This window comes from Gambusia affinis, linkage group LG08, assembly GCF_019740435.1.
Source record: "Gambusia affinis linkage group LG08, SWU_Gaff_1.0, whole genome shotgun sequence".
Classification (NCBI taxonomy): Eukaryota; Metazoa; Chordata; class Actinopteri; order Cyprinodontiformes; family Poeciliidae; genus Gambusia; species Gambusia affinis.
In genome coordinates, this window is record NC_057875.1 from 4,017,278 (window position 1) to 4,041,775 (window position 24,498).

At 37.7% G+C, this 24,498-nt stretch overlaps 1 protein-coding gene across 1 annotated transcript in view; it reads left to right on the forward strand.

The window, feature by feature from the left end:
- il34 (interleukin 34) overlaps positions 1-24,498 on the forward strand; it is a 42,788-nt gene that overhangs the window by 13,393 nt on the left and 4,897 nt on the right. The window contains exons 2-5 of the mRNA XM_044125845.1: positions 14,638-14,741; positions 16,114-16,191; positions 16,456-16,533; positions 22,411-22,518. Of these exons, the coding sequence (XP_043981780.1) occupies positions 14,638-14,741; positions 16,114-16,191; positions 16,456-16,533; positions 22,411-22,518 (368 nt within the window). The remainder of the gene's footprint in view (positions 1-14,637; positions 14,742-16,113; positions 16,192-16,455; positions 16,534-22,410; positions 22,519-24,498) is intronic.

The window sequence follows — 24,498 nt, forward strand, 5'->3', positions numbered from 1 at the left end:
TACATAGGAACAACGCGCCGCGAGGCTTTGTTTGAGAGATTTGCGGTCACGTGGGTCGGTTGTGGGCGGAGCTTGGTAAGGTCCGTGCAGCCTTCCTGGTTCGCTGATTCGGGTGTTCTGGAGCAGGGAATCATTTAAAACATGAAGGACAGCAGGTCCTGAGGCCCAGGATTGGAAACTACTGGTCTACTTTGTCTCCAATGTCTCCTCATTGTTGGAGATTCGGGCAGTAGGCTCACTGGCGCCTTCAAAGTTTCTCCTTCTACTTTTATTTTAACTAAATCAAATCCAGATATTTTGTGTTTGTTTAGATGAAGTTTTCAGCTGTCCATTTAAATTTTACAGTATTTTTTACTTTGATGAAAAGTTTATTGTTGTATGAAGTCAATCATGATGCCTGAAGACAGATGTCTGGTTGATTCTGCTTGGGGAGAAAGTGTCCCTGCACATAACAGGACAGATCCAGTCCTCCGTGACGCTCCTTCATCTGCCAGCCCCTCTGCGGTCAGGTTTGATCTTCTCCACGCAGCCCGGCCCGAGCAGACCTTTCCAGCGCTCAGATCATCTCTTTTCGCATTCACAAATGTGTCACATTTCAGCTCAGCGACTCACAGGCCAGGAAGCCTGTAATCTGCTTGTCGTGTGAGCGTGATTGTGAATGCGTTTGTCCGCTTCAGTTTGTTATCGCCGCGGTGCGCCAGAGGCCTTCTTTCAAAGTGTCTTCGTCTTGACGGATGCTGTAATGGGTTCCTGCTGCTCTGCAGCCATGTCATTATCGTCGGGAAGTGTTAACAAGACAGATGAAGACATCATCTGCAGACATGCATCGTTGCAAAACACTTTGGATTTAAGGCTTTGGCCTCCAGATCACTGTTTATATGACTCAGAAGACATTGTTAGCAGTCTGGAGGGAGGTTACACAATATTTATAATAAAACCGCAGAAAAACAACTTCTGTTTAAATCTGAACTTGCAAACTGAATGGGATCTTGCTGCTGATCGATGGATTGGGGTTTCAAGTCAGTCATGAAGGCGTTTCTCTGGACTGAAGGGTGTAAAACTCTCCTGACAGAAATTTTTAGGCTGTGTTTTTTTAAAGTGTTAACTTTTCTGACTCTTACAAAAAAGATTGTAGAAGAGGAGGGAAAAGACTTTGAACGTTGGGGCGTGCTGTGGTGGCGCAGTGGGTCAGCACGCCCCACGTTTGGAGGCCTTGGTCCTTGACGCGGACGTCACGGGTTCGACTCCCAGTCCCGACGACCTTTGCCTCATGTCTTCCTCGCCCTCCTTCCTGCCTGCCTACTGTTGCAAAAATACGAGCCACTAACGCTGCTAAAGCTCTTCTGAGAAAAAAAAAAAAGACTTTGAACGTTAAGTGGTGCTGATGGTTCCTATTAACATCTGCATGACTGGATGATACTGGGAGTTTCTCTCTGCAGCAAAAACATTTGTTTGCCAACAATTACAAGAACAGGAAAGTGAAGATTTAAGACGAAGAATTGTAGATTCCCACGTGCTTGGAAAATCTTTTGAATGTGTAACACTCACCATGTGTTTACAGTTAATAGGTTGCTGCTGGCCACGGCCCCCAACTCAACCTTTACACTTGCATGTGAAAATAGTTGCAAACAGATGCGCAATTTTACTAACATACAGCTTCAAAAAGCAGAAGTGAATCCTCCTGCACAACCAACAAGAATGTAGCAAGTGGTTTCTGGATGTTAAGTCAACAAGAAAAGACTTGTCTTTTCCAGCAGCTATTGCAGTAAAACCAGCTGACCAAACGTGCTGGAACTCGGGTTGCTAGGTAAAGGGCAGAACTTTGCTGGGGTTGCTAGGTAACATGCAGTGCCTGCTGATTGGTGATGTTACATTTGCAAAGGTTTTTGAAACCGACAAGCATTAAGGTATTTACAAAAAATGGCTTATTTGTTTTAAGAAGTACAAATATGTGCAAAATGTGAATTTAGCATAATGAAAAGGTTTTGAAAGTTTTATTACTTTATTTTTTAAATTATTATGTGAAACATAACCAATTTGCTTTGCTTTGTAGTTTTTTATTTATTACTTTTTGATTTAGATTTATTTCTCTGTTCATTGTGGGGACAAACAATGTAGCCCATGAGTGCAGATATCTGGCTTCTGCTGCGTTTATTTGTGTCTGCATGTGTAGCCTAATACATGCCTTGTGTGTGAGAGAGAGAAAATCCGTAATACATTAAAATCTGTTCTCCAAGTTTGTTTTTTTGCCATCACAGATGTATGTTTTAAAATTTTTCCTCCCTGGAAAAACAGAAACCCAGATAACCCAGTTTAATAACCCAAATCTCCTTGATGAGTTATCAGTGAACTTCTGACCCCGACTGTATGCTGAACAAATACAACCAGAGGGTTTCTGGTGTTTTTAACAGCTAAATGAGCAAAATGTCTTGAAATCCATGTTTTCCGAGGCAGTTTGACGGAGAATGTCGGCCTCACTCTCTGATTTCTGCTGCTAAGTCCATCAATGACCTGCTAAGAGACGGATGACTCCAACACACAGACACAGATGTCTCCAGGCAGAGTCGAACATATGGAAACTGTTTTTTTAAAAGAAAATTTACATTTGTGGGTTTCCCTACAGCTGAATATTAAGCAGTTTTTAAAATTAGTTTCAGAGAATGTAAAAAATGCAAGAGCTACAGGAGAAAGCTTTTGCTAAAAATGAGCTCTACTGGGGTGTAATTGCACAAATATTCACATCTCGCATTATCAGATGAGGTTCTTCATGAGAAAACATTACATCTGCAGATGAACGGCGAGGCTCTCTCTCAGTTTAAAGTTACTTGTAATTAAGTTTTCTCCTATTACAAGTCTAAAAAAATATTTGCACTAGAAACTAGAACAAAAATACTTGGTAAGATTTTGTGTTTTTGCAGTGTGGGAACTCATATCATCGGATCGGTAACTATGGTAACACAACAATAAAACAGAGATTATTATTTGTATGTATATAAAGTGAACTTGCTCTAAAATCTTAACTTAAATATTCTTTCCACCGTTTTCCCTTCAAAATATTTTTTGGCTGTGCTTATGATTTGGGCCGGCTCTGTACCAGCTGGAATTTGCTGACCAGGAGGTTTTGCTTTAGACGAGTGAGTGGGAGTTTACCGCTGCATTTTTATGTTGCTAGTGAATAAAAGCCGAACTCCTTCTGGAAGGTGGAAATATTTGACTTTCAATTTGGGCCTAATTAAAGACAACATTTGCAACAAAAACAGCAACTTAATTTCAGACTCTGCCTTGTAGAACAACATTTACTTTGACTCTGTTGACATTTATGCTGCATTCACATCAAACGCGACTGAAGCGTCAGATCTGTGTGGTTCAATGAACACATCATAAGACGGTCCACCTGGCTCTAATTGGTTGTTTCTGACCGGGAGTGGTCTGCAGGTGGCAGTAGGATCACACAGACTATCTGTCTCACCTTGTACTGTCACATAATAGTGACAGTTTTAATAAATATGTAGAAAGCATATTTATGAAAGTTACAGAGTGCAGCTTTAATCATTGATCAGTTTATCAATCATCAGCAGCACAATCCACTGCTTCTCTCTTACCTTTTTCTTGTATTTGTATCATAATGTTGTGAATAAAAGCTGCACTTCATGTGTTAGAGACTCTGTTTACCTCTGGTGAACTGACTGCATGGATAAAATCGGCCCTCTGGTTCTGCTGAGATGCTTGATGAAGGTAATCTTTCTGTGCTGGGCAGATGTTGCCCTCAGACAGATGAATTCTCTCCTTCATTTCTGACTTCGCTTCTCTTTATGCTGTTGACTTTAGTGTATGTTTTTCATCCCTGCTCCGTGATTCAGGCCTGTGCCATAGATCTCTGCAGATATTGAGTACTAATAAAGAGAAACTGATTTACTGTACATCATCCGTACCATCTTTTCTTTGAAATGGAGAATGATAAACGACGGTGTTACAGTCCTGTCAGAACTCCAGTGAGGTGGACTGGCCCCAGATTCATGTTTCACTGTATTTTCCTCTGACCTGAAAGAGGGAAAGTCTTTCCTTTCTGTGTAACGTGCTGGTGGAATACAAAACCGCTCAGCGGGGAGTAAAGTTTCCGCTTATTTTAGAATCGTTTTTGAAAACTTGCTGTCAGGTTAATATGAAAAAGGGGGGAACTTATTTTAATAAAGTTATTGAGAAGACGGAAAGCTAAAGGCTTTCATTAAAGGTCTGTTATTCTTTCTGATGGATGACATGGTGAGAAGAGAACATGGGTTGGGACACAAAGATGTTTGAATTGTCTCATATTTTAGATTAAAGAAGACTGGATCATTTTACAGACACCAAAAAACATTAAATTATTGCTAAAAACTGGAGGTGGGCAAAGAACCCAAAATGTATCATCAAGTAAGAGGAGCTCTACCTCAACATAGTTTTACTCAAGTAAAAGTAAAAAGTAGCCGTCCAAGAAATTACTCAAGTAAAAAAAGTAAAAAAGCATTTAGTAAAAAGTTTACTCAACTACTGAGTAACTAGTCAAATTATCAAACATTTGACATTTAAAATGACAAAATAAGATAAACCGAAATATAAAGTTAAGTGGAAATTTTGGTATTTTAATGACAAAAATGACAATAATTCACAAAAGTTACTACAAAAAAAATAAAAAAATAAAAAAATAAATCAGGCAAAATAAATGTTTCCAAATCAGTTTCTTTCAGTGAAAACTTTTCAAACTTTTTTTAACGTTATTTGTTACATTAAATAATAAATTAATAATAATAAAAATAAAACGTTTGAAACTTTATTCAAAACTGCAGGTGTGTGTCTGTCTGGTGAATTTTTTATTACAACATGATTCATTTTCATTCAGTGGGTAGAAAATCTTTAAATTTTATTCAAGTAAGAGTAAAAATACTTTATGATAAAATTACTAAAGTAAAATAAAAAGTACAGCATAGTAAAAATACTCAAAAAAGTACAATTTAAAAAAAAACAAACAAGTTACTTAAGTAAATGTAACTGCGTAAAAATATCGAGATACTTCCCACCTCTGCTAAAAACTGGCTGGTTGTTATTTTTTAGAAGCAGTAGAAACCAAACAGAAGTACAAAACATTCAAAATGTGAATATTGCATAACACATCCCCTTTAAAGTGATTTAAAGGGGATGTGTTACTTGATTTTTGTCTAACACCAGTCTGCTTGTAAATTTTGCAGTAAATTTTGGCAACGCTGGCAAAAACAACAATGTCAGTCGCTGTTCAATATCACAGGTCCGTCACTTCCAGCGTCCATTATGGCGCCTCGAATGATTAAGTGACGCAGTTGCAAAGGGTCGATACGGATCATGTTACCAAGCAATCCTGGCTTAAGATCCTTCTGCGTCATTTAAAAGTGGAGGCTGCAGTCGCTGTGACAGAGCAGTAAACATCCTGTTGAATGGATCATTTCACAAACCGCAACACTTCACATCATTCACATCTTTATGTTGGAGCGATAAAGAAGCTAAAAAGCTCAAGAATGCCAAAATAAAAAATGCAAAAGCGTAAAATTATTTACGAAATGCACATTATTGCCCTTTGAAAGTGATTGACTTGGAAGAAGTGGAAAAAGAAATGAAGTCTCAAACGGCTCCTTAAAAAGGAGCAACAGGACATCCTGAACTTAATGAGGTCATGGAGTTTTATGGAAAACAATGATTCAGTAAAGAGTTTTAAATTTCATGTTACATGAAGAACAAAATCCAGTCAATTTCCACTCATAACTTCCTGACTGTTGGAGGACAGTTTGTTCAGGAGTGGATGACACAACAGTGACCAGGTCTCTTCAAAACATGATTTCATTTAACTTCTAAAATAAAAGTTTTTTTTTTCCAACTATCACACTGTAAAAACAAAAAGAACATCTCTTTTTGTTTACTCAAGTACAAGTAAAAAGTAGCCATCCAAGAAATTACTCAAGTAAAAAGAGTAAAAAAGCGTTTAGTAAAAAGTATTTTACAGTAAATTAGCTTTTAGCTCTAATTCACTGTAAAATACCAGCAGCTCTGGTTGCCAGAATTTTGCCGTATAAATACGGTAAAATTTCATTGTTGCATGAAATCTAACAATGAAGTCACTTTTACACAAACCAGTAATTTACTACATTTTACCGGTAAAATGCGGCTAATTTTACCCAATTTACTATCTAAATACGGTAAAATGTTGTATTTACTGTATAAATATGGTTTTGCTGTATTTTATACTGTAAAATTCTGCCAGTATTTTACCATAAATTAGAGATGTGTTTTTTTTTTTACAGTGTACATATTGGGATTTTAATCTGTTGCTTCCTTTTTTCTCCTGTTTTGTTTTTATTTTATTCTCCTCCTTGGATTAGAAATATGTAAAGAGTTTAGTGAAGGAAACTGGCATCTCTGATTGGTTTAACTGTGTCTGAGTTGCCGTGACGACGGGGAACATTTTATTTCCCCAGATTATTGAATCTCCTGCGATGGAGACGTAGCAGCCACTAGTTTCGGTGTAGTTTGGTTGATCTTTGACGGTGTTGTGATTGTTTTCAGGTTACTCGTGTCGTCCTCTCATGTTTTCAAAACCTGCTACCATTTTGTGCTGCATGAGGTTCCTATGAATATAAATGGTTTGTCTTCATCTCCACATCCAGCCAAATTACACTGACTTGGAAGCATTCTTATATTTCAGTCACGGTAATCTGCTGCAGGTGTTTTTCAGTTCGACTCGTGACGGTTCGTTCTGAGAAAGTTCAGCAAATTTGTTTCATGTTACTTTGTTTTCTGGCCGATATATTTCCCTTAAATTTTTCCTCGTATTTTAAACTCACCCATCAGGATCTGGTCAGCTGGTTAACAGAAAAACACAATTTTAGCGCCTTTAACGACAAACAGAGGTGGGAATGTTTTCCTTTAAAGAAACAGAACGGTTTAGAGTTGGTTGTTGGTGAGTTGAGGTCTTTCTTTGAGGAGTTTCTTCAGTTTCTGCTTTTAGCTCAGCATATTTTACCAAGTGATGTGTTAAATTTACAATTTAAATGTACATAAATATTCTGCACTACAGTCCATTAAAGGATTGTTATTTGACCAGCTGTGGGTTCATTCAAAGAAGAGAGGAGAATCTCAACTTTTGTCAAAATAATGATTAATTATTCATTAACTTGGTTGGGATGGATGGATGGGTGGATGGATGGATGGATGGATGGGTGGATGGATGGATGGGTGGATGGATGGGTGGATGGGTGGATGGGTGGATGGATGGGTGGGTGGATGGATGGATGGTGGATGGGTGGGTGGGTGGATGGATGGATGGGTGGATGGATGGATGGATGGGTGGATGGGTGGGTGGATGGGTGGATGGATGGGTGGATGGGTGGATGGATGGGTGGGTGGGTGGATGGATGGGTGGGTGGATGGGTGGATGGATGGGTGGGTGGATGGATGGGTGGATGGATGGATGGGTGGATGGATGGGTGGATGGATGGATGGGTGGATGGATGGATGGGTGGATGGATGGATGGTGGGTGGGTGGGTGGATGGATGGGTGGGTGGGTGGGTGGATGGATGGATGGGTGGGTGGATGGGTGGGTGGGTGGATGGTGGATGGATGGGTGGATGGATGGGTGGATGGGTGGATGGATGGGTGGGTGGGTGGATGGATGGATGGGTGGATGGATGGGTGGATGGGTGGATGGGTGGATGGATGGGTGGGTGGGTGGGTGGATGGGTGGATGGATGGGTGGATGGATGGATGGGTGGATGGATGGATGGGTGGGTGGATGGGTGGATGGGTGGATGGGTGGATGGATGGGTGGATGGATGGGTGGATGGATGGATGGGTGGATGGGTGGGTGGATGGATGGGTGGATGGGTGGATGGATGGGTGGATGGATGGGTGGATGGATGGGTGGATGGATGGGTGGATGGGTGGATGGATGGTGGATGGATCTGTGATTGATCTGTGATTATTGACAGATGTGGAGACGTTACTGTGAGTCAGGCAGAAAGGCCATCAAGTGTCAGAACGTCAAGGTGGAGACCATTAAAAAAAGGCATCTCTTCGTTGCTGCGATCGGTTTCTCATGCATCTCCCAATTCATAAAGCAAAAACAAAGTAGACCTGCTTGGACTGAAGGCTGTTTGTGAGTTTTGATCCAAAGCAAAAGACTAAATGTTCTCCCTGCATTGGCAATGACGTGAACAGATGAAAATATCGTTTCCCTGTGCAAACCATCCCAGCTCTCGCTCACAAACATGTGTCAACCTGCAGAAACACGGCTTTCTGCATGGACTCAGTCTGACGCAAAATAATTAACTGTATCTGGAAAGAACTGATCAAACCGGCTGCAAAGTGACTGGAAATGTAACCATAAGGAACGGAGGTCTGGATTATCCAGAATCCATGCAGCTGTGACAATCCAACATTCCTGCCCTGGATTATGTTTGCTTCATCTTTTAAGAAGTTTTTGTTTTCCGTGTATTGTAAAGTTTCCAGATGGCGTCACAAGCCGCTTTCATCACAGGTTGAGAGCATTTCATGAACTCCTGAAAAATATCTGAGATGCTTCCGTCACGGGAATCCAACCTGGAGGAACCACGATGTCCTGATGTTGGCAGCAACGGAGGCTTAACTGGTTAAAGCTCAGACCAGTTAAACCTCTGAACCCTGCAGTGTGCAGGTAAAGATCATTCAACAATGACGACCAATAATGAGATTATCAACAAGTTACAACATTATCATAGATGGATGCACGGAAAATTATAAATTGTTACAAAGTTTAAAATAAATGGATCGTTCACCTTCAACTTTCTGACTGCAGGAGTGTGCTTTACTTAAACACCTTAGCACCTGCTCTGGGATGGTTCAGAAAGGTTCATGAATTGGACTTTTCCCTGCAGACGGGCTCTGGTTCATGCTGCTCAAGTTGTTTCTAAATGTTTTTTCTGATGTGGATCAATACATTTTCTCTATGGCATCGTTCAATGAACATGCTGCACTGATTTACAGCGCTATCGCTTTAAATTAGTTGTCAACAGGCGTAGATGCACAGCTAAAGGTGCACAAAACGCCCCCAAAAAAAATTAACAAAAGAAAAAAACAAAATGAAAAATAAACAGCAAATATGGAAAAAAACTAACAAGTAACATTTCATCAAGACAAAGGAGCTTATTTTAAGAAACAAATTCCTTAATATTGATAAAAAAATATTAGATTCACTGGCAGATTATTTTCACTGATAGCAGACATTTATTCAATATGAAATGATCAGCCAGTGGAAATCTAACTTTTTTTCAATATTAAGGAATTATTGACTTAAAATAAGCTCTTGTATATTTTTTGAAAAGTTAGTTGTAAGTTGTTTTGTGTTATTTCAGCCCTGCTAAGAGATTTGCACCAGTAGCCAGAGTAAAAATACTGGCTAGGATTTTGTTTTGTGCAGTGTCTTTAGCTTTCTTCTTAGTATAACTTACCAGATGTACGTGAATTCATGGCATTTAAATTTCCCTCTGCATTGTTACGAGGAGTTTTTAGAATAAATCTTACTCTGAAGTTTTTCCAGCAAACATCATTTAGTGAATATCAGTTAGGGCTGAACATTTGTGTTTGAAATTATCTCACCCTCATTTAGTTTTTGTTTTAGCGGATGCTGGCTTATGAAGAATGAACAAATAAAAGTGAAGTGGATATTATGGGCCATTCAGTTTAATCTCTGTTGAACTGAGTTTTAAAGTGAGACAGCCTGCTGCCTTTGGGACACACACGCTTAGCATCAGCGCTCTTGTTTTGATAAACGACCAAACTTTGGCTCTCGAGGTTGTTTTCATCCTGAGCAACACCAGCTATTAGCACAGATTTACATCTGGGGTTTTGTCTAAGTGACCCTCTGATCCAGCGGTGGTTCCAATCAGAGCCGCCTGACACAGTCCCAAAGTGTTAATAGGAAAAGAAACCCCCGAGGCTACGTTTGAGTGACAGTTTCCCAGTTTCTGACACAGTCGCCTGTGGAAATCGGCTCACAGATTAACTTAATAAAGCAGCGCGCCATCTGGAAGCCATCTTCTACGGATACAGTTTAGCAGATAAACAGACCTCCGACCGTTTCCAATTTACAAGTTCAGCATGAAGAAAAGACTCTTCATCACTGGGTTTTATTTCCTCCCCTCACGTCTGACTTGCAGTTGCTCAGACAGCGATTTTGTTTTCTCACAGCATTATAATACCAGAAAAGTAATTAAGCTGTTAATCAGAACAAAATGTGAAACACTTACTAAGTATTTTTTTTTCTTACTCGAGTAATTTCTTGGCTGGACACTTTTTACTTTTATTTCAGTAAAAGCACAACTTATACAGTACATACCAAAAGTTTGGACACAACTGTGTCATCTAATTCCTTAATTAAATACTTAGTAAGAGTTTCACATTTTGTTCTGATTAACAACTGTATGTTGAAGTATTGCTATTCTTACTTGATTACAACTCAGATATAAGCAGGATATACCTGTTGCAATAAGCAATAAAGCAGTTAATTGCATGACGAATTAAAAGAAGTTCAATAATTTCCATTTGCATGACATTTTTTCTCGTGTCTGTACCGTTTTTACTACCAAAAATCGAATGATAAAAGTCTTCAGTCTGGTGCTTTGGTCTCAACTGGCCCATTTTTTCAAGGAAAATTTTGCTTACAAAAAGGTAATTAATTGCATTTTTTTGTTTTTTGGTTGCTTAATTAATTTACTTTGGCTTTTTAACAGGTTTTCCAGTGTTAAAGGTTCTTTAGAAAAAGAAGTGTATTAATCTTTTAGAGTGTGCTTCCAATATTATACCATTACTGCAATATCACTGGAGAATGGTCTGAAAATATTATTTTATCAAATCAACAATTGTATCTTTATTGTACCAAATTACATTAACGGTGCAGTATGTAACTTACATAGTAAATATTTTTATTAAAACTGTCACCATAGTTTATGAAACAAATAATCTGTGGGGAAAAAAATCAATCTCTTCCATCTTCTTCCTGAGTTACTATTGCTGTTTGAAGAAATGCATCAAAAACAACCAATCAGAGTCAGGGGAGGATCGTAGCGCTGTCAATCAAGCTCATGAACGTGCTTCAAAATTTGCTAACGGTGAGGAAACAACTTACCGTTGCAGAAAAAACGCTTGCCGACCGTCATTGGTGGCTATAAGTAACTTTAGCATTCATGCAGCATAACAGAGAGCGAGGCAGGAAAGAGAAGGGTGATTGACAGCGATAAAACCCGCCTGCTGGCTCTGATTGGTTGTTTCCAGAAGGCAAAGGAGCTCAATTTTTTTCTAAAAATTATCTGTCAACAAATGAAAAAAAAAATTTTTTTTCTAAAAGTTACGTATCACTTGATTTCAGATGAAATCAAGTGAATGCAGAGAAAACCATTTATTCATAACTTAACAGTTTGTCATTTAGCAAAACTTTCTGCCACATTTCTGATCTTGATGTGGCTTAAAAAGAAAATTAGTCCAAAACAATCATCTGAGGAATCAAGAAAAGCTGCGATCACACTGATACTAAATAAAAGCAGGTGGACTGTTCTCATTAACTGGGTGATTTCTGAAGGAAACTGTGGATTTTGGAGGATAAATAGTGATGCACTGAGTCTACAAGCCCACATAATGTTGACTTGTGAGTCCTGCTTTTCATTGTGTGGCTGGAAAGTTGGGTTTAGTTTGTTTTCCTCTGCGTGATGAGCTGATCTGAAGAAATGCTTCTGTTGAATAATTGTTGCGTTGAAATAAAAAGACATCACACCACATCAGCAGAAAAGCAAATCAGTACAACTGATTTTGCATAAGTTGCAGAAACTCTATCAATAAGGAGACGGATGGAACGGAAATCGCCAAACTTATCAGAGCCGGAATGTCTGTTTCATAAATCATCTGGGAAAATTCAAAATATGAGAATCCTTGCAGCCAGTGAGGGTTGACGAGGCTCAGTGTCCCGGGTTGCCCTCAGTGTGAGCTCCAAGGTATGCAGGGTGCATTCACGTCTGCCAAGGTTTTTTCAGGTAGAGCTGCTCCAAGTTTCACACTAGTGGGCATTTGTTATCTTTGTTGTGAATATTTCTTATTTAATATTTGTTATTTAATCCTGATTGTACCTTTTACCGTTTTCTCCCCCTGCTGGCTCCACGAGAGAATCTATAAATATTGACAAAGTCCAATCATGACTGAATTCATTAATCTGTGATTTTTTTAAAAATCCCAGCTTCATGACTTCCTTCTCACTGACAGAGTTCGTCCAGTTTTTCCAACTTGCTAAAATGCAGGTTTTAGCAGGATGTTAAGTCATGAAAAGTGTGGCGGCGTCTCCGTCCAGACTGAGCAAGAATCGATTAAACGTTAACTGGAGTATAAAGAATTTTAAAAAGGCCATCTGCTGAAAAAACAGCATGTTCAGAGCCAAAACTGTTCCAAATATGAATGCATTTCACATTTATGAAGAAAAATTTAACCTTTTTCTGAAAATACCTCCTCAAAGTGAAACTTTTAGCTTCACCTGTTTCAAATTCTGCAGAAAATCTCCCATTAAGCATCTTTTGTTATCTAATTATTGATTACACTGTATTAAGTCAAGCAGAGATTATTATGTCAGAAGTATTTTTCACTTATGGAATGATATGTTGCTGTAATTTAGGCAATAAAATGTTTTTCTTGTTTAAATTTTTTTTTATTGTTTATTGGTATTTTTAATATTGTATAAAATAAATTTAATATTGTTAAATTTTAAAAAAATGCAAAATATAGTTGAATATATATGTAGGTGAAAAACCTATCACAGTGTTAGTGTTTCATATTAACCAATATCAATAATTGTCTATTGATAATTATTAGTTTGTTTTAAATGTTTAAAATTCTGCCAAACTTTTCCTGTTTCATCCAGTTTTCACTCCATGCCGTTTATTTCTAGAAAACCTTAAACTGCTGCTGCGCAAGTTACTCAACAAGTTATTGCTAGGTAACCAAAGAGTCAGTGAGTTGCTAGGTAACCAAAGTGTGAGTGAGTCAGTTAGTTGGTTCCAACCATTGATGTGTTTTATTTCAGTAATAGTTTTGTGTTGTTGTTTTTCCAGCATTGTGCATTTTATGTTTTTTGATTTGTGTATTTAGAGGTGGAGACAGAAAAGCTGGAGACAGAAAATATATCGCTGCTTGCTTTGCTAATGGATCTGGGAAACATAAGATCTGTAGAAAAGCTCAAAACAACCCAGAGGGACACTGAAGTTATGCTCAAGCAGAGATGGGTTTTTAGAAGTGGGGATGAGTGCAGATAATGATCAGGCAGTATCTTATCTGCAACAGACAGCAGTTAACTCCCTCTGAAAACAGTTTGAAATAATAAAAGAAAGTATTGTCTTTAGTTTTCATCCCCAAATTGAAGAGAATCGTCAAAAAGCCTGACCTGCTGGATGTCTGGATGTTTTATCACGTTTGAGGACGTTGCAGATGATGGAAATGTTGCTGAATATAGCAAGAAAGTTGCTGAGTTGACAACAGTGGGGTGATTAGCTCACCTGGTTCCCATCTTATTTTCCTCCCCGCCTCTGTATGTAATCAGTTTTTTTTATTGTTTTTTTTCTAGTGTTTTATTATTAAAGATGCTCCTCATTTCCATCACCAGCAGTTTCATGCATTTGGGTTTTTCTTCAAACCAAATTAGTCACAAACACTGAGACACTGCAGGCCATTACAGTAACTATAAGACACTGGGAAACATTATCAGAAACATATTTTTATTTTTAACAAATATAAAATGGGTCCTTCAAAAATATTTGTTTGACTTATTCAAACAAGTCCAGATTGTGTGAGTTGAAAAGTATAATCTCGAATGAAGAAAAGCAAACGGCACATTTAGGGCTGAAATTATTACTTGAACTAATTACTGAAATAATTATCAACTGACTTAATGATTTTATTAATTGTTAACTGCAGTATACAGACAGGGGAAAATGCAGTAGTAATTAGTCCAAAACTCTATAAAAAAATATATTAATTTTGCATTTAAGTTTTTAAAAAAAGCCTTTGTCTGTAAATATGTTTTACATAAAACTCCTCAAGAGGCAGTTTTGGCTTCACTCAGGTAAAAGCATGTTGGGCAATAAAATGTTTTTCTTGTTTAAAAAGGGGATCTACTTATTGGTTTATTTGCTTTTTTAATGTATTTCCAACATTGTATAAGAAAGTTCATGGTGTTGAATGAAAAATCTGTAAAATGTGCTATTTTTTATACAATTAATTGTCAGAATAATTGATTACTAAAATAATAATTAAGTTGCAGCTCTACTTCCTGGTTATCTTTCTCTCTCTGTGACGATTTCTGGACTTTAATCAAGTAAGAGTAAAAAAGTGTTTGGTAAAAATTCTACTCGTTCTGAGAAACTGATCAAATTATCAATCCTTTGCACTAACTGGTTCATCTCAAGGTCAGATGTACCAGAAACATCACAGCACCTCCTTTAACACCACATTGCACATGTCTAGATTAAATCGTAGTTGTGATTAAACTCCAGCCGTTAAATCGGGATGCTGGAGGCACGAGCTGCACATGTCGCACATTTAACCTCCATCTGCCCCGTCTCTTGTAGGCCTGTTTCTAATGGCTCCCGTTCTGATGGCTTCCACGCCCGCCAGCATGTGCACGCCCCTCAAGACGCTCAACGACAGCCTGAGCCACAGGCGACGGTACATGGTAAGACGAGGCGACGTAAAAATGGACCGCAACCGATCCTGAAGCGACGAGCGTGATCGAAATCCTTTATCTGTTAACAGTTTCCTCTAAAATGGTGTCGGGATGCAAAACAGTTCAAAACCCTCCAACTCTACTGCATGTGAGAACAGGTTCAAGTAGTTTAAAGGAGCAATAAAAAGGATTTAAAACATTAAAACAATTAGCAAGTTCACTGCGAAAACATAAAATCTTTAGTATTTTTGTCTAGCTTTTAGGAAAGATGGATAAAGTATCCAAAAATTGTACTTAGGTAAGAGTACTGTAGCACTACTTCAACATATTTTACTTAAGTAAGAAGTAGCCATCCAAGAAATTACTAAAGTTAGAGTAAAAAAATTATTTGGTAAAAAGTCTACTCAAGTACTGACTAGCTGATCAAATGATCAATCATTTAATATTTAAAAATTACATAATCAGATGGACCAAAGTGTAAAGTTAAGTGGAAATGTTGGTATTTTATGGACCAAAATAACAATAACTTATATAAGTAACAAAGAATAACAAAATCAGGCAAAAGAAAATGTTTCCAAATCAGTTTCTTTTAATAAAAAAAAAAAAACTTATAAAAGTTTAACAAAAGCTGCAGGAGAGTGTCTGTCTGGTGAATGTTTGGTTAAAACATGTTTGTTTTCCATTCATTTACTCAAGTAAGAGTAGAAATACTTCATAATAAAGTTACTGAAGAAAAAGTAAAAATTACAGCGTATTTAAAATACTCCTAAAAGTAAATTCTTCCCAAAAGGTTACTTAAGTAAATGTAATTGAGTAAATGTAACTAATCATACCCAACTCTGGTTTCTAGTGTTTTGTAAATTTAAAATACAACAAAATTAACTTTTAAGTAACTTTTCAGCAAGATATAGGAGCTTGATTTAAGTGAATAATAAAATTAATAGTTCCGCTTGAAGATTTTTTCACTTATAAAAGACATTTTTCTACAAGTGAAATAATCTGCCAGTAGAACTAATATTTCTTATCAATATTCAAGAATTACTGACTTAAAATAAGCTCCTGCATCTTGCCAAAAAGTTCCTTGTGAGTTTTGTATTAATTCAAGAGCAATAAGACATTTGAACTGGAAACTAAACAAAAAATACTTGGTGTTCACACAGAGAGCAGGTTGCAAGATGCTCCAGGTGTTTCCAGCAGCCGAAAACTCGAAGCTTTAGGTCAAACAGCACCATAATCTGAAGTGGCAGTTTGCTAAACATCTACGTTTCTGAAACTTTTCTCCTCTTGATTTAGTGAACTATATATTTTAAAGGGAGTTTAAAGGATTCTGTCTGAACTTGTGCTTAGTTTTTATGCATCTCTCTCCGTTTCTCTGTTACAGAAGCACAACTTTCCCATCAACTATGCCATCCGAGTTCATCATGAGGAAATTTTTAAGCTGTCAAATATCAGCAAAATGGTATGAATCAAGATTTTTATAGTTTAACCACAGAGTTCAGTTTGGTGCAGAGTGTGGTTGTATCGGAGCACACGCAGGACATTCAGTTCTACAAATTTACTGCCTTGTTCAAATGTCTGGACTTTGCTCCAAAGATAAGTCTTATAAATGATTGTTGTGCTGGGGGTCTGGTTTCATACCTCTCATTTTGAGATTTCTAAATTAAATATTAGTGGAAATGTATTGTTTTAATGTTTTAATATGCCCACTGTATCCTGTTCTCAGAAATTAAAGGTGGAAGGACTGGATGAGCTGGTTCTCCAGAGGCTGTGGTTTCAAGTGAACCAAGGCGTCTTAAAAAAGGTGCGTTTCCATTTATACACACAGAATGTTTATATAGGCCCTGAAAAACTTTGAACGTTTAGCAAATATCTGCCAATGCTAATAGGACAGAGACTGTTAGGGTCTGTTTCTGTCCCTCTGTTTTCCACAAAGACAAAGTCAAGGCAGGTAAAGTTTATTTTTCTGGAAGATTTTAGAAACAAGTCAGTTCAAAGTGCTTCACATGACAAAAACAACACAGTAACCAGTGATGTTGGGAACAGCAAACAAGCAAAAACATCACATTCTGTCAAATTTCATCACCAACATTATCAACAGTAATCCTCATCAAGTATTGAAGACTAGAATTAACCAATGTTCCAGTTGTTATGAACCAAAGTTAACTCTAAACAGATGGGTGTTTAGTGGAGTTTTAAAGGAACTCAGTGTTTCGACTGTTTTGAAGTTTCCTGGAAGTTTGTTCCAGATTTGTGGTGCATAGAAGCTGAATACTTTTTCTCCTTGTTTGGTTCTGGTTCTGGGGATGCAAAGCAGAACCAGACCCAGTGAGGTCAGAAAGGTTGATACAACAACAGCACATCTTTAAGACGTTCAGTGATTTATAAACCAACAGCAGTATTTTAAAGTCTATTCTCTGAGTGGAAGGAGTTCCTCTAGACCAGTGGTCCTCAACCTTTTTTGTACAGCGGACAGGTCAACCGTTGGGAAATTTTCTGCGGACCAGGAGGGGGGGTGTTCTAAGGATCGAGACCAATGCTGTTCATCCTTACGATGGATGAGGGGGGGGGCGACGGGATTGTTAGGATCGAGACCGACGCTGTTTGACACCTGTGCTCTAAATCTGGTATAGAAATTAGTCCTCCAATCCTGGAAATGTTCTTCAGGTGCTAGAAGGCCAGCTTTGTAACCGTCTTTATGTGATTCTTAATGTTCAGGTCTAAGTCCATCACTACACTCAGATTTCCGACCTGATCTCCAGTTTCCAGCTGTAATAATGACTCTTTTCTCTGACTCCAGATCGTTTCTTTTTAAGTCCAACAGTAATAACTTCAGTTTTGTTTCTGTTCCTTTGAAGAAAGTTATTCTACATCACACATTTATTTGTTTAACCATCTGTTCAGTGATTGAATGGGTTCAGAGTCACCAGGTGATATTGTAATGAAGAGCAGTGTATCATCTGCGTAGAATGGAATCTTATAACAATCTTATTGTTATAATCTGAGCTAATATGGGTGTGTAGATATTATATTATTCACACGCTTTGTTATTTATTGTTGTCAAAATGAAAAAAGGTGTGACTGAAAAGAGGAAGGTCCATCCTTGCTGCTCCCAAAGTGTCTAAAAAGGGGGGAAATGGCAGGCAGTAAATAGTGTGAACACTTCCATAAAAGCAAGAGTTTTGGTGGTTTTCTGCTCTGGAGTAAACAGAAAAACATCAGCAAGAAGCTCAATGTGGGAAGCATTATAAGACTACTGCTTCAACAATTCAAAGTTCATCATTCTGCAGAGAGGGAGATTATTCACCACAGCAGTATTTAAAACATCTGCCAGTCTTCCCTGGAATGGATGACCCAGTTAAATTACAGGAAACCCAGAGAACTCCATCTCAGAACCCACATGCCTCCGTTAGCAGGTTGAATGTTAAAGTTCATGACAGGTCAACTAGGAAAAGACTAAACAAGTACAAGTACAGGGGAGAATTTAACAGGGTCTTATGGCATCACATTCCTGCCAAAAATACAGAGGTGCTTAGCAACCAATCGCATCACCACTTTTATTTATTGAGAAAGCACATAAATCCAATTGCAGGTATTCTCGTTCTCACTAATCTAAAACAAACTTCCAGAAAACTGCAAAACAGCTGAAATACTGATTCACTTTGAATTAAGGCTGTTTAGCCTTTGATTCTTTCTAATTGGAAAATTTATCAAAATATTTGAAGTGTATTTGCTTGGCGATTTTGATTATGGTATTTGACAATAAGTAACGCTTACCGTTTCATAAATTATGCCTGTATTTAAACCTCTTTAAACTGCCTTGTTGCTGAAAAGTGCTACACAAATAAACTTGACTCATTTATTCACCAGTTCATGAACTTACTGATTTGATGAACTGCGTTCATGAACTGACAATAAAACGTAGTTCATGAACAGCTGGAAAATTGTGGTTGCTCTCAGTGTTTAATGGGCGCATCTGAGTAACACTTCTGATTAATCTGATTTTGGCCTAAAATTAAGAAAAAAAGAGGAATCAGAGGAAATAATGGGGGCGGGGGGTTCCTTTCCAGATGTTTTTTTTCTTGTTTGTACTCCTCTGCTTCCTCTTTGTTTTCTTTTTCTATGCTTTAAATCCATGACACATCAATAAGAAGAGCTGCTGCTCTCTTACTGATTTGATTCTAAAAGGAATTTGAATTAATATGAGGCACAAGAGCATTTATTTTCCCTTGGGGATCAATAAAGTATCTCTGAATTTTTATTTGAAATACACCGGCTGGAGGGGCCATGTTTTATTACTTGCAGTGGTAAATGAATAAATGGAAGTGTTATGCACTCATTTAAAAAATGCACTGTTGTGGTCCCTTATTCAGCTCCTCAAGATTTTTGGCAGGATTGTGATACCATAGTGACTTCTCTCTAAAATAAAACGTATTAAAAGAGAGGTGGCAGTTTTTTTTTTGTTTTTTTTTTTTTCTTTCCAAAATCACTTTTGTCAAAAAGTGTCTTCAGCTATTATTTTAAGAGAGTGACACTCTTGTTGCTTGACGATCTCAAGCAACGAGATATCACCATAGCTGGTGATATTAGCACTGTAATTGGTGCTGATATCAGCACCAACTATGAAGCACGGTGGTGGCGGTTGTAATGTTTAATGGTTTGCCTTTTTTTTGTGCACATTGTTGGCATTGAGTCGAAAAGTTTGAGGACTTTTATTTGACGGTGAAGTTTGGCTCAAACAGGACGATGACGCCAAACAACAGATTGAAGCAGAAAAACATCCAAGTGGTCCAGTCAAAGTACAGACCACTTTCTGATTAAAATGTTGTGTAAAACCAAAATCTAACTTTTGATGAAAGGATGGCAGTAAAAGATGTTATTAAACAGACACACCAGCCGAACTGGTAGAACCAGACACATTCAGAAAAAAATTATTTATTCTTTCGTGGGTTTAACCCATCCGATAAATCTTTATCTGTCTCTGCATGCCAGCACACGCAGCTCACACCAGCTATCCCACCTTTGCAGAATCAACAAAGGCTTTTTCCTTTTCCAAAGTACTTTAAGTGATTTGTCAAATCTGGTCTAAATGTTCCAGATTTCTGCGATAAACCGGTGTGACTCTTTGTTCTGGCAGCCTCTCTGACTCACTCTTGAGAATCACACGTCAGGAATTACCGGCATAGATTCAGACCACTTATGAAAAATAACTTCCCCTAAATGCATTTGACTGTCGCGTAACCTAATAGTGGCTGGTATTTGGAGCTAAGTGAGTTGATCACTTATTTCAGTCAGCTGCAGCGCATCAGTTCAGTGCAGTCTTGAATATCTGAAGGATTTATTATTCCTCTTTGCTTTTGGAAACATGGAAACTCATGTTGGGCTCCAGTGGTTCCAGTTGCATAAGTAAACATCGTGGGAACATTTTGACTCTGTATCATGCAATTTGCCAAACTACAGGAGAGTAACTTCCTGTTTTCTGACGAGGAATTCACCATTTTTATTTTGTTTTTAAATGCTGTTTAAAACGCCAATCAATCCGTCCACTAATTTCTTTCATTTTGCACCATTCATAGCGATTCATTTATCAGGCTCTTTAGCACAGTTAAAATAAACGGAATGTGTAAAAACTGAGAAACCCGTCATGATTACTGCATGAGGATGAGTTTATCTTCTCCAGAGTCGATCCCCCGTCTGGTTTTCTGTCACGCGGTTTGTATTTGAAACGGCCGACGCTGCTGCTGGCGTGACTCCAGGTTAAATCTTTGTCCTAAAACTAACAGTTGGTTTCTCAAGCACATGATATGATCACACCTTTTTCTTTGGAAAAAAAATTAACAAATAAAACGAGTTCCTATCTATGTAAGGTTCTAAAAGGTCAAGAGAACCTTTTAGAACAATAAATGTGGGTTTTCTTTCAGCTTTTTTTTATGTAAAATGCATATTAACAGTATCAAAGTGTCATAAATGCATATTTCCTATTTCTTTGTATTTATTAATGAAAACTTAATGCAACTGCTCCTCAAATATACATTCAAACTACATTTTTGGAGGTGATAGAATCAATTTTTTTGACAATGCCCTCTTAAATAAGAGGTAAAAATACAATCCCTACCGTTTACCTATTGGCTTCTGGTTTGCTCCTCCCCCTAAAAAGAGTTTAGAAAGGTCCAAAAAACATCTTTCGGACTGACTTTAATGAGACTTTAAAACCGTGCACTTTTTGAAGCTCAAGAGTTCGGCTTCACTTTCCAGCAGAAACAGTTTGATATTTAAACAGTTCAAAGAAAATTGGACTTTTATGAACCACATTGTCATTTCAATACCTTTTTATGGTTTTACAAAATCACAAGTTTAAGTTTGATGATTTTTCCCACTTGTTCAGTTTAGAGTATGATGATGTCACACTCCAGATTCTGCCCCTGTGAAATATGAAGTTCATTAAACTTAAAACTATTTTAATGCTCAGAGTTTCATCTCCATATGTACAGTTTATACATCAGAATCCAGGCATTTCTGTCTGCTCTCATTCAGTGCGTCTCTCACTGATGTGGGTCTTACACTTTTCTGACAAATTGGTCCAGAGTGCAGATAGCTCACACACAGACTCTGATTCACTCCTATTAGATTTCAGATCTTTTTTTTTTTTTTTTTTTTTTTACCAAACTGGAATTGGAGGGACTTTTTATCATGTCATATCTAAAAAAAAAAAAACTTAGATAGAAATCTACCTGTGAAGCCACCAGAACGTTCACACACACGCTTGGTTCAAACTATTTACCCCCCTGTATTGAGGGGAATCACCATAGTAACCAGTGACTCAGCATTTTTCTGACTCTCTGGTTCTTACATTACTCAGCAGCTTTTTGTTTCTCACAGTAATCCATCATCAGCATCAGAAGACGGTATATACTGGATTTTCAAACAGTAAAATTTGACATTTTTGTTCTGTACACACTCAAAAGACTTTATGGTGACTGAATAAACCAGAGGTTTTTCCATTTATGCCTTTAGTGCGAGTACCAATATAAAGTGGTAAACAATGTCGATTACAGCATAAAAGAACATCGTATGGATAGAGAAATGTGGATATTTGTCTATATTTAGTCTCTCAGGACTTAAAGTCCTGAGCAGTTTGGAGCTGTGGAGGAGTTGAGCAATTAGACAAAAATAATGACTGTAGCAACCATTAATTATTATGGAGAACTACAGGAGAATAAGCTTTTTTATTATTTGCATGTTGAAATCCCAGTGGAACATTTCCATCTGACAGCAAATACTTGTTTCTCATCTGACGTCACACTTCTGCGAACTTTGTAGCTGACAGCCATCTTGGTAGGTATCACAGGTAAATGTGACGACAGTTGCTATGACAACAGTAAACAAGCCACAAGTTTAGAACTAGCTCTCTATTTCCATCTAACTTATAAACAACATAAATACATCACAGCTATCATTTGATTACAGTTTTTGGGTACTCTACTTCCTTTTTGTTGGTCTGGAAGCCGTGGTTTATGTATGCCTTGTCCCGCGCTTGCTTACCAAGATGGCAGATCGCTTCCGGTTCAGACTTGTGGGAACTATGTATTAACAGGTTTTCTTGAGTTTTATGCTTCTTCCATCACTAAGTGATCATGCCAAATTAAAGGAGCTATAAACTGAAAATGGGTTCCAATTTCAGATCATCCGGGTTTTGCCGGAGAGGCATCCTTCGCGTCCTTACACAGCGGAGTTGGAGAGACGGTTCAGGGATGCTGAGGGAGTCTTTGTTCAGTCGCATCCTGCTGAGGTAAGACCAAGTTCACATGTTTGCTCTGCAGCTGCGCTCACATTCTCCCAAAATTAACCACTAACTAATGTCACATTGATGTAATCTGTTTAATATCGGGAACTAATTCTCTTATTGATGGAAACATAAGTGTAGCTTCTGTTTATGATTGAAAACAAGAGTTCAGGGGAGGTGAATGTACAAGATGCAGCACCTGATTATTCAGTAAAGTGCAGATGAGGGAATAAATACCAGTTCTGTCTGCAGGTTTTCCTTTTATAACCACCTATCTGTGCTGGGATTTGTTTTTAAATCCAATATTTTAATCCAGTTTAGACTATTTTCCAAAAGCAGGGCGTGCATTAATCACCACAGTCACCCTGAACCAGCATGAGGCAGCAGGCAAGTGAGGTAAAGACGGCAGACAGAGTCTGGAGCAAAGCTGATCACATCTCTGATGGTGGATTCATATCTCTCTCATCCTCTCGTGATTTGTAGTTTAAAGTATTTCTTCTGTTCATGTCTTTAATGAATGATTTGTTTAACAGACAAATATAGCATTGCAAAATAGAGGCTCTTTTGTTGGTCCTGAATGTTTTCCTGTCGATGACCCCAGGTACTTTTATCTCCCTCAAACATTAGGATCTCAGACTGCCTGGGTCACAATGCTGAAATATTTTATTTGTTCGTCATGAGCAGTACTAGTAATGACCTGAAATCAGATTAAACGTTGGGTTTTTTAATCTTCTAGTTATTTTAGATTACATTTCTGTAAGAACCGTGGAGTCCTCCTTAAAATTAAATTCACTTCATTTATTTAGCACCAATTCACAATAAACCTCATCCTGGGGCTCCTTAAAAGTCTTTTTGTATGAAATCATTCTGAGTGTGGAGCCCAAACTGGTTTGTTTTGTGCACAGAAAAGCAAAACATATTACAGACAAGTGTGTTAAAACTAACTTCAGCTGCAGATAAAAAGAATAAAAATTTTAAGGAGCTAATCTCAGGAATGTTTTTATGCAGTTGGTCCCAAAGTTCAGGAGTAAAAAATACTTTGAGTTTATGCACATCAAAGATCACCCAGAAGATATACAATTACGCTTCTGTGAACAGGTTAGGATAAGTCTGTGGGCTACCAAAACATGTTTGTTAAATTTTTTACACTAAATCATTCTTAATGAGATTTTAGTTTGTCCAATAATGCCTAATTTGGGCTCCTTTCAGAATGAGCTCTTATAGGGCATCTTGTTACTTTAAATCAATAAGCTGCTGCTGGCCACGCCCCCAACTCAATGTTTACATTCACAAGGGAAAATGCCTTCGAAAAGATGCGCAATTATACAACCATGCATTTTTTTAAAGACTTAGAGTGTCCCCCACAACCATTAAGAATACAGCAAGTTGTTTCTGGAAGGCAAGTCAATAAAAACAACAAGACACTTGTCTTTTCCAGCAGCCATTATACAGAAGTAAAACCCATTGACCAAATGTTCTGGAACTCCTGTTGTGGGGATTTATTATATTGTTTACCATTTGTTGTGAAATGTTCTTGTCATGTTAAGAATTTTGTTGACACAATAAATCAATGTTAAACTGACAAAAATTTAATTTTGGGACTATTTAACCATTTGTTTTTCCACGAGAGCATCAATAAATATCAGTAAATTTAAAAATATGATTACATAAAATTTTTTTGTGCAGTTTAGTGATAGAAAGCACACTTAATTTAATTACGTTACGTCAAATAAATGTTTTTCAAGAGTAGCATTTATGTTTTACAAAATATTGTGATAAAACTCTAAGCTCATATCGCCCATCCCAGTTAAGTGACAGATGGAGGTCCGCTGGGGTTGCTAGGTAACGGCCTGGGCTCTGCTGGGGTTGCTTGGTAACAGCAAAGTGCCCATGGAATGTGACTCACGTACAGATTTTTCAAACGGCTCACCAAAAAACTTTAACTTATAACCATAAAACGGATAGGTGTTTTTTTTTAAAGTGATT